This window comes from Spodoptera frugiperda, chromosome 7 (assembly GCF_023101765.2).
Source record: "Spodoptera frugiperda isolate SF20-4 chromosome 7, AGI-APGP_CSIRO_Sfru_2.0, whole genome shotgun sequence".
Taxonomy (NCBI): domain Eukaryota; kingdom Metazoa; phylum Arthropoda; class Insecta; order Lepidoptera; family Noctuidae; genus Spodoptera; species Spodoptera frugiperda.
The window spans coordinates 7,356,777-7,368,502 of NC_064218.1; the positions used below are offsets into that span (position 1 = coordinate 7,356,777).

The 11,726-nt window shown below is 39.3% G+C and overlaps 1 protein-coding gene across 3 annotated transcripts in view; it reads left to right on the top strand.

The window, feature by feature from the left end:
- The window catches only part of LOC118265916 (membralin), a 97,815-nt gene that overhangs the window by 42,483 nt on the left and 43,606 nt on the right, over window positions 1-11,726 (top strand). The window contains exon 9 of one of the 3 annotated variants that reach the window (XM_035579198.2): window positions 7,430-7,562. The exons of the other annotated variants lie outside the window; for them this stretch is intronic. Within the exon in view, the coding sequence (XP_035435091.2) occupies window positions 7,430-7,562 (133 nt within the window). The remainder of the gene's footprint in view (window positions 1-7,429; window positions 7,563-11,726) is intronic. 3 annotated transcript variants of the gene reach the window in all.

Sequence of the window (11,726 nt, forward strand, 5' to 3'; positions counted from 1 at the left end):
GACGAAGAAAATGGTAACGAAAATCAACAGACTTACTTCCGCTATTTGACGCTCGCGTGGACCTAATTGGCTGTAAAGATAAGAAGTGAGGGCTTGCTAAGAGCTTGTCGGAGTTATTTGAACTTTGAAGTGGGATCAGAAAGTCAAAGCGGGGAGTAAGTACGGACCTGATATTAAACCGCGGAGGTATCGGCTGTTGCTTCATATTCTCCTGTAAAGTATAGACAGTAGTCCTTCTTTTCACTTCCTCCAGTTTGTATGAAAATCCCCAGTTATTTGCGACTCTCTCACCGCACAACGGGCCACACATGAGTTTAGTGATTCATTTCAAAGTTTGCGAAGAACGAACGCGAAGCCGTGCTCGCCTCGAGGTATAATTAGTTTCGTGATCGGCTGCCGGGCGCGGCCCGGTCCGGCGGACGGGTAAAAGTCAAACAAAACACGGATATCGACGCATATGCGACTGCACGCCGTACACCCACCCTGGCCCACACGCTGTCCGGCTTTATTATCAACCAAAGAAATAAACAAACCAAAATTAGGATTCATTTCATACTACCACTCGGACATGGCAAAATATGAATTTCGGATTACGCAATACAAATACAAATCTAAAAGTTGTAGGCAACTAAAAATAAAATAAACACTATTATTCGTGTACACATGCGAAATGGAAGGTAGATTTGTTTTTCGCGCAACTATGTTGCAGCTCTGTATATTGGTGTACTTTTTAATATTCTGTGCCATCACAGGGTTGCACTGAAGCGCCCTATTTCAAAGCCTACGTAAGTGGGTTGCCTGTGTACTAAAGAATTAAGTCAGTTTGTGGAAATTGGTAGCATCCGCCTTGTAGCGGAAGCTGCAGGGACGCTGCCTTTACAGTAGAACTTTTGATCATATAGCACTGCGCGTACACAGCCTTTGATGACAGGTCCAAAACTATCGACTATTACGTAGAACAGTATCGAATTAATATTAGCTCTATTTACCCTGTGGCAAACATGTAGCGAAACAAATGTGAAGAGATAATAACGTGGGTCGTATTATTTCATTTCATTTGATAAATAAAATCCTTGAGGGATCTAACTCTGATATTATTTGCTGCGTACAATGTTGACTACGGTCGTGTGTGGAACTCAATAACGTTCATATTTAGTTTTTCATTGGAGTACTTTTATAGGTTGCCTGTGTTGAAACCTATCGTAGTTTTAAATCGAATCCCGCAATATTGCTTGCCCGACTCTCCCAGGTGATTCCACCTGGTTGATTTTCATTTCGCAATGCATACACTCAGTGTTGTGATTCTTTTATAAAACTAATATGAATTTTATTATTGTCACATCAATGTATCGGCTTCACGTTATTACTTTTGTTCTAGTGTTATTGGATTAGTTTGTGAAATGCAATATGCATTACGTTCGCGGTAACACAGTTTTATTTTATTTTCTACAAACAATAATATACTGTGTTATTGTGATATCTTATTGACTCTACTTTCCGTCGTTTATAACGTGTTTGGGTGTACAACAAACATGTCTGTGATTTATTTCCAATATATTAAACATGTAAATAAGTAAATAAACACAGAGACAAAACATCCAGAGTATTGTCGAGTAGGTAAGACTAGTTCATCCGTATCGAATGCATTTGTTGTATCAGTTTCCAAGTCGCATGGTGTTCAATTGCACGAAGTCGAATTGCACTTGCATCGGAATGGACCGTCGGTGCTCCATCCCACCGTCATATGACTGATACACGTACCTACATACCTTCTACCTATTCCATTGGAAAAATGTTCAAGATATTTCAGTTCCTTCAGTATCGTGTCGCAAGTGCAGTCATCGGGCGATTGAATTTCCCTGCTACTGTATGCTTCGTCACTTTTATTGTTAAGTATAATATTTCTTAGTAAAGCTTATCCTTTTATGTACTTTTGTGTATGAGAAATGTAAAAACCGATTGGCGCCTCTGTCGTTTTTGGCGCACAACTAAATTAAATAAATATTGATCGTCCTGCAATATAATTTTAAGATCCCCTAGGCAGCATTAAAAAAATTAACTATAAAACTTATTAAAAAAATGCCGCAAGTTTCGTGCTCATGAGATTACCAATAACGTAACCTCGTTCCTGTAAAGCGGTTAACCCACGTTACCGTCGATGCATATCGCTAATCAATACCCAGCCTCGGTAAATCCTTAACACTTTTAGGAAAAAATTGCTCCACTGCTTAAAACGTTGGCAAAGTGTGAGGATATTGAATTAGTGGCGGATTTTGCATTTTTTCCTGAGTGAGACAAAAAGGCGTGGCGGCGCCCGTCGGACGCTGAATCAATTACGTTACGTTGACGCGGCGGTGCGGTAATTCGATCCGTCGGCAAATGTTGATTCGACCGCGGGGCATGACCGGTGGTGGCGAGCCAACCCAGCGAGCCAGTCCACGCCACCATGCGTACGACTCACTGATCCACTTTCGCCTCACCTAAAATGTTACGCCTTAATTAAACTACGCGCATCCAAACACGTAACTGACTCACAAATGGATTTCTAACTACCATTGTATGCCTGTCTCACTAGTCACAACTCGTCGAATAGGCTTAATTATTGTGCTGCCTTCATTACTCTTGAATTGGGGTTATTTGGGTGATATTTTCTCAAAATTCACCAATTATTTAATTTGATTTATTATTTTCCTCTATTCGCACATAAGTCATTATGTTTTTTCAATAAGTACTAAATAACAAAATCTACAAATAAAATACATTTTGAATAAATTGGTCATTCAAAATACTCCAAAATCGCTTTTGCTGATGTTCAAACCCAAAATAAAATGACATATTAAAGATACAATCTATCTCACTAACTAATTACGCAATAGCAACGAGAACCATGAGTAGCGTGTAGGCATAACAATAATCTACTCAATGTTGGCTGGGAGGGAGTCAGCCAGCAGATTTCAGGCGAGTGGCAAAGCGGATTATCGAAATTAACCTCTTCAACGGCTCTAATGATCGACTCTTCCACTCGAGTACCAGGGGTTCCTCTCAACCGATACAATCGATAATAATACCCACTTACTAAAGTAAAACATTATTTCATCTTTGAGATATTCATGATACCTTTACTATAATGCGATCAAACTCAGAATAAAGTACATAAAATCACCGTCACCAGATTTTAATAGAGGTTTTGTCACATAATAATAACAATTTACCACACAATAAGGTATCGAAGATAACAATCAATTTTCGTTGTACATTATTCGAGTAAGCAAATCTCTCCATTGTGAACTATTCATAATAGGTTAGGGGATAAAGGCTCTATATTAGGTTGTTGCAGTCGGGGGCTAATCTCGTACGGGCGCAGGACTACAATAGGCTTTATTAACATGCATGCATCCCGTTCGATACAAATTGGCGATGAGTCGAGTCGCCGGCGCCGTGCGGTGAACGCTGAGCCTACTCCACCGTGTAATAATGTCCTCCCTCGACGATTACAAGCTACGTCATTTTGAATTATTTATTTTTACATTTTTATTCAGAATTTTACATGAGTTTAAGTTACGTTTTATGCGAACAGCATAAAACGTAACGGCTGTTAGGCTGTTAGCCTAAAAGAAAAGTCCCTAACGGAGACACGTCTATCATGCACATTGAAATGTAATAATCAGTTGTAAAGGTATTTTTAAATGTTGCTTTATAAATGCTTTTCATATTCGGTACCAGTGAAATCATTATAATGATGTGTAAGTTTTTCAATTACCTACTTTCAAAGAGTTATTTAATATCATACATTATTAAATTTATTTTAACAAGCGAAACTGTCGGTTTGCTCTCTTAATTTGATTAAATGGGGATGGTAACTATCGACCTGCTTCATATATTTGTATAGGGCTGAAAATTTCAATTGGACGTGGGTCAGCTAATATTCGTTAGCTGAAGTGTGTGATATACACCGACTTGAAACTCATATGAATTTAAAAAATAACGTATTGCTGACGTAATTGTCTTCAGTTTTTAATTATGATAGGCTATGCTGACTTCAATTATTTATCCTTTTTAAAACCCTCGAATCTAATAGTAAACACAGTTTCCCACCACTGCCCTCTCAAATTCCTCAGGTAGTAAAGCATTTCTTGTAACAACGATTAATTACAGTGTACAGGTCACGCTAAGGTTTAATTTTATGGGTCCAAGTCATTGAATCACTCCCTTAGGATCTGGATCATTAAGTGGGTAAATGGTTAATGAAAATAGAATGAGCACTAAACATCGAAGCGGAATTTCGCCAGTCACCTAGCCGTCGTTAAATGTTGTTATCGTCGCGATTAAGTAACAAAACAACTCTGGTAGAGGGCGCTGCGGGGCGAGGCGCGGGGCGCGGGCTACGTCGCGAATAATAATCTCAGTTTACGACGGCAGCCGAGTGAATCAATAAAAACACTAATAATGCACAGACGTAATCCGGATCGTGCAACGTCGCGATTACCGGCACTAACGAGATCGTAAAGACGGATCTCCAATGCACGGCTTAGCCGAAACATAAGCGCCGCGGGTAGGCTACGCACTTGATATATGAGCGCGCCGGATACGGTACTTCGCGGAACAATTAATACAAACGAAAACGTTCTCTTAGTTTAAGCTTTGCCTTCTTAATGGAAGTCGTCGTTGATCTAATGACTCCGGTTTGCAAAAGGAACAATCAGATGTAACAGATTTTTTGTTCAAAGAATTGTAAACCGGTACAGTGGATCCATTATTCTCAATTTGCGCCAAGTTGAAGCAAGCGCGGACGGCACGCTGGCAGACGCGGCGGGTGTCCCCTTGATTAAACCCGGGAAGTAAGAAGTAACAATTTGTGTGCATTCCTACATCCTCCGCCGGTTTATACTCTAGCTACTGAATTGCACTCCAGCTTACTAGATTCCATTTTACCTTAGAATTTCATAACTTATATTACTTTGTTTTTGAAAGAGACTTCTTGAAGATGTTAACTAAACGAAAGTTTAGCTCAATTTTGTTACAGTTATGATTGCTTGTGGTTTTGTTGAGATTGTTCGCAAGTGAAGTAATCTATTTGTAATTTTGCTGTAGATTAGATTCTTGTTTGTGAAGTTGTCTTGCTTTACAGTCGCTGAGCAACAATAATTATGGGTTTTAATGACTCCTTCTTTGTCTGTTTCATAATAAAGGTACAAAATGAATATACAAGCGTTATTCGTGTGTGTTTGGGTAGGATAATACGTCATGTGTAGACAGACGTGGACCCCTCGGCTGCAGAGCTGACGAGGGCAACGCGACCGCCTGCAGTCCAGCCGCTGTCGATGACACGAGCCTACGTAAACGTATCGATACCTGTCGGACACGAAGCCTGCCCGGTGCTCGCGTATCGTTTAAAATGTAGCCTGTATTTTTTGATACACCTTTTACATACATATTCATATTTTGATCTCGTATCCTATCGGTTTTCATTTCACAAAAACTTTTATACTTAATACTCCATTCAGTATTTTATCATTTATAGTGTCATATTGTATGTTTGATCAATGTTTCGATAATTTAACACTGATTCAAGCCGTCGTCTGTCGCGCGTGCCTCACGCCCATCTTTGGCGATCTTCGCGTAGCGCCGGAATTAAAATTAATAGCGGACCGACGAAGGCACGTCGTGGTAGGTCCGACCCGGCCCCAGTAATTTGTTTACTCGTCTCGCTCAGGATTACGTCGCATGCTCCGCTGAATAGGTAACTCCTGGTGACTTTTCATAAGTATCAGTCAACTTCCACTTGGCTTTGTTAATGAATTTTTATCGTTTTAATAATATTTTTACGTGCATTAATTTCTGCGGGCTTTTTACGGTGCTTTTATTTAAGTTGAGAGTTTTTATAATGGTCTTATATTTCATGCAATGTACTTAACCTTTAAAGCTCTCAAATGGCTGACAGTTTACAACAAAACCGCTGACGAGCACAACTGATGTGGTGAAAAAACCGTCAATTAATTGACTTTGTACTAAGAGTCAAAGCGTTTCATAGCTTGTCATTATACGCAGCAGGAATTTAACGACAAAGCTCCTGTATTTCGGACGAATAACCGCACATGAAATTTCATTAACAATATGGTAAAGTTTGGAGCATATACGTGACACGTATATAATTCAAAGCCGGAGTTAATTGACCGAACACGGTTATGAATGATACGGCTAAACGTCGCCGGAGCCGGGTCGAGTGTCGGCCGGTTGCCGGCGGACTTCCGATCGCACCCCGGCGTGTTTATTGTATCAGTGTCGAGGCTCATCAAAATGCAAATAAGGCACGCCCAGGCCGCGGCGCCGGACAGTTGTCGGCACTGTATTGAGTTATAATCCTCTACATTCCAGTTTCCTATGTACCCTTGTTTCGACCGCATTGTGTCTGCCACCGTTAGATGTCTACATGAGCTTCCAATTATTTTGAGGAATGTGTTTGCTATTTATTTTGATTGAAATAGATGATAGACTGTACAGTTGGCCTAGTGGATTAAACTTTCGTTTGAAGATTTGAATAAAAAATCAACTATCTCGAATTTGAACTTAATCTCCTTTTTAAATATTTACCTGAAAAGATTTTACCTATATTATTTCAAAGTGGTTTCGTTTTTTCATATTATGAAAACCACCCAACACATCATATTTTCTTCTCTAATCTTTAATTTCAAACACGTCTCCACTAATGATGTCTGGGGCACAGCATTTATCGCGCTCGTATTCTCAGATGTGCATCAGTACACGTCTGAATATCGGATTCAGTATTCTAAGACCTAATCATAATAAGACGGCGAAGTGCACCTCAGACACACACGGGAAGGAGCTTACACACTACATGCAGCGTCTTCGTCTGAAAGTCACAGGAATGAATCGTTCGAGGGAGTTGTATGCAGTCGTTTAATAAGCTCCTGGCTGGGTGCTCGGATTTCGGTCGTTAGCGCGTAATTGTCGACACCTAATTAGTCCTGACACTCGAGCATGAGTCTCCGGTGTCGAGCTCACACATGACCCGCGATATTTAACGCGGCACGGCTTCGCCATCTCGACCGTCGCTGAATGTACTCCGCTGCGGTTCGGATGCTTTATTAACTGCCCTGTGTATGATACGTTCATTTTGGCTTACATTGTATAAAAGCGATCCATTTTGGTCAACCCATTTGAGTAATACACATTTTCAGAAGGACTTGATGAAACTACTGAGAAAATGACTATTGACATCTCATGAATGGCACAGTTTAACGTAAAACATAATAGCTCACATAAAATAGTTATAGTTAGTCATTTTATTTGATGCTAATAGAAACGAATAACAGTTATTCCATAAACTGTTTAGTACCAACGTAATTATAGCATATCTTCCGTCTTAGCGTGTTGGAATAGCATTTGTAAGCGAATGTCTTGTTTGCAGGCATGGAGGCGATAATGTCGGAGTTCTTCAACGACACGACGACGGCGTTCTACATCATCCTAATTGTGTGGATTGCGGACCAGTACGATGCGATATGTTGCCATACTGCTATCGCTAAAAGACATTGGCTCAGGTAAGTGCTTGGAATACTAATATTATGTCGGTATGTTTAAACGTTTCTTGTAGTACAGATAACAGTATAGGTTCCTTGTACTTGCGAAATAATTCAATACTTTACAGATCATGTAACATCGTACGGCATTTCGGGTTCTGTACAGTTTTATAAAACTTAGACATGATAATGCTGAATAAATCAATTCAACTACAACGTAATGTAGTCCACATTTAGCTTAATGCAATAGAAGTTGTGTAAAAAAAAACAAAGAAACACTTTGCATTGAATATTAGTTTAAATTACAAACATTTCAAATATTTATCGGAACACGTTAATTAAATCAATCCACTTATTACCGCGACCACACAGTGTAACCATTTCACATAATTGTGGAAATAAACACATATTTTATTTAGTTAACTTCCATTAAAATAATTCTACGATAAATATCAGAATATTAAACTCGAACAAAGTTTTCTCGTGCAAATACTCGACAAACCGCTAATGATGAAAGTACCTACTCGTTTGCTTTTCGGTATAAACTATGCACGAAACATACATAAATACGATATTTTCCTTTCATATATATATAAAAAGGGAGATAGACACAGTAATTGTTTGTTTATATATCGTACGTGTTTGTACTGGGCTCATTATTTTGCGGCATTTGTACATTTGTGTAAATATCGACATATTGCTCGCGTCCCAGAGTGTTGCCCTAAGTATTTACTTATTATAAGATTGATGTTTAACGAGCGCTAGTTTGATATTTCAATATATTTCCTGGTCCTATGGTGAAATTGACTTTTCATATAAAAGAGCGTTGCAAAAACTTTTTAACTTTATTAATTTACATATTTTGTATTGAAGTAAATATATGTAGTTAAGTTAAGTCCTATACTAAACATTTCAACAGTACAAGAGTCTGATGATATGATTAATTTACTATTCTGGTAGAGAGAGCAATGCTTCCGATCTGTTTGTTCGGGCACTTTGTTTTTACGCCTACTTCTGTCGCGCGTGTTTCTCCTTAATCAAAAGGCGTCCGGGCACGAAGCAATTTGGCTGGCCGTCCGCGCGGGCAATAAGGAGTGAGCGCTATTAAAACAAGCGCAAATAAAGCAAATTGAAAACGGCACCGCTTCCCCCCTTGGAGAGGGCTAGTAGAGCTGGCCCCGCGTCCTCGGGCACCCCGCAAAAACAACGTACTGTCGTCTGGAGAAACCTCTTGCTTCATCTAACTGTCACATATATCTCGACAACTATCGATACGTATACCGCCGCGCGACACACTACGATACACGTCTGTTGTACCCGCCACACTGCCAGCATTTATTTACTCTGTATAATGTCTAATAACCGTTGAATGTACGTTTATTTGCACATACCAACTTCGTAAAAAGCCACTCGCAAAGACGGCCACGGGCTATTAAATAACAAATTCATTTTAATGTACGCTTTTTTAAAACATAATCAAATAAAAGGACCCGCTTTTCACAAGACAGCAAATAAGATAATAGATAATTTTACTGCTACAAGGCAGTTCTTTGTCAATTTAATTTTCCGTGTTCCCTTTACTTTATACGTGGAAGTGCTCTCCTCTATGTAGCTCATCATATTAACTGTGATGTTGTAAAAATATTAAAAAATATTGCAATTTTCTGCTTGCGACCTGCGTCAACAGCAGCTGGAGAGTTTATTTAATAATACCAAAAAATATAAGCTTTTAGCTAGTATCACATACGTGCTTTATATGAACATTGGAATTTAGAAACAATATCATATTTGAATTCTCCTGCTCCACGCTCTTAGTTTATTTAAAACAGAATCTAAATTCTATTTGTAAATTCAAATTACAAAACATAAACAACAAAGCAAGCAGCAAGATAGAATTGAAATTAAAAAATGAAATATAAAAATCCTCTTCATTTACGTTCGTATTACGAAATAAAGAGAGCACGTAGCCGCGGTCAGTTTTCAAAAGCAGAAAATTGAACAGTATATCGAAAAAGAGGAAGCAAGACAAGTTTGACAGGGATGTTAATAACACTGCGTAATTTAATTAACCACCAGCTATTTTAATTAAGTACTCGATTCTGACGAGTCTTTACCAACATGCATATTTTGAAAGCATGCATTGTTTCAATATTTTACCACGGAATTCTGTTCCGGTAATAAGAACGGAGATTAATTATTTTAAAAGCTTCATATGGAGTATATTTTTTAGTAAATTCTGTAATTATTTTGCTGCGAGTTTCAGTTATGTTGAGGCTAAATGGAATGTGATATTGCATATTGTAATTATGTTGGTGTAATTGAGCGTTTTCAACTTAAAACTTTGGACTCAGTCAACCACGCAGTGCGGTAAGGCAACCAAAATTAGAGCAAACGTCTAATTAGTGACACGGTTACGGTTTACAAAACGGTGTCGTGTCAGATCAAATGCAATGTGTTAATAAGTGTGTGGCCAATGTTTGCGAAGGGTTAACCCTCGACTCGCCGTGGACGCGGTCGTGTTACGTAGCTCGGGACTCTAGGGCACTCGGGACCCTGCGGTCGGATGAAATCGGCGACCGCGTGACGAGCGGCTCCCCGCATAAATCTCCGCGACCGCCAATTAAGGCCCGCCCCGACAGTTTGTCTACGACGCCGCCCTGATTGCTTTCACCGCGACACGAGCATCCTCTCCGCATCTATGTGTGGTTCAACTCTTAAATTGACGGATATACGGTGCCAATAAAACGGAGAAAAAATTCTCATATAACAGTCAAACCAAAGAAGTGCAAAAATGGGTACATCCGCGTCATGTCACGAGTAATTGGCCAATACAACAACAAATTAAAACAAACTCATTAATTAAAAAGTCTTGAACAAATCTCACAAGGAGAAAATTACACGCATTTGTCTAACTGTCGTAACTCCCTTCTTGCATTCAATTACGAATTTGACTTCTGACATTGAGTGCACCCCTGTACCCCATTTAGTCAGATCGATAACCCTTTATTTGTACACCTACCAATACACAAACGGTTATTGGTTTTTGTGACGTTTCCTTTCATACATTTCCTGCATATGAGAACAAATAATTAAATCTAAAGATGTATGGCATAATTTTACATCGAGTATGTGTTGGTACTAAAAGAGTTGATTGGAGAAATACAAATGGCGTGATTGGCAATATGGACAATATAGATTATTAAGGTAAAACTTATGGTAGATGTTAACCTTAGTTATTTTTATGAACAGATTTCTATCAAGTTCTTTCCGTTATAGATTTACACAATACCTAATCTTAAGTTCAAAGTCAAACTCACAAATAAGTTGAAAGGGATCAGTCGTTATTACCACTGAGCCTATGACATATAATGCGGTAATATGTGTGCGATTTTATTTATAAGCGTGGTGTGAGAGTTGACGCCGGCGTCGTTAGGGGTGTGCTTCTCGTGTGTCATTTTAAGGATGTGCCAAATTGAAGGCTCCAGCGGCATCGCGAGGGGAGTCTGATTTATGCCCCGGGACCGTGGCGCCCTCACGCCTTCGATCAGAGGTTTATTCACTCGGCCGAGGTCAGTTTTCTTATACGAACGACGTAATTCTCCCGCATTTATTATGAGGGCTGCGAAAATAACGCGTTAATAATCTCCTCGGGAAAATGTCAAAGCTTTGATGCGTTCGCTGTGCAGTATGACGTAGGTAATAACTGGGAGTGCCTTGTAATTTGAGATCAAAGTACCTCGTTATGTCATATCAAGCATCTTTTGAGTTAACATGACCTGATTCTCTGAATCATAGCTAATTAGAATTCCGTATGTGGAATTACACGCAAATTTAAAAGTTAAAGAAAATACAAGTAGATTTTTATTTTTCCTAGCAATCCTTTTACCGCACAAGGCAGAGTAACCATACGTACACTAGCAGGTGCCAAATAAATGTCATAGTCAGTAACACGCAATAAACGCAGCGTGTCTGGCGTGGCAGTAAACCTGCTCGTCTCAGGTCTGCAGCAGTTTAACGTTCCGCTTCGTTGCTGCTTATAGTTTTATGTCCTCAACACGCCACGGGACTACGCGACAATTGTGTTAATTGGAACTGTTCGCTGTAAAAACGTGAGCATTCCTGTCAATTTCATTTATTATAGTGTCCTTTATTGGTGTAGATTGTCTTGAGATGATATTTCATTGT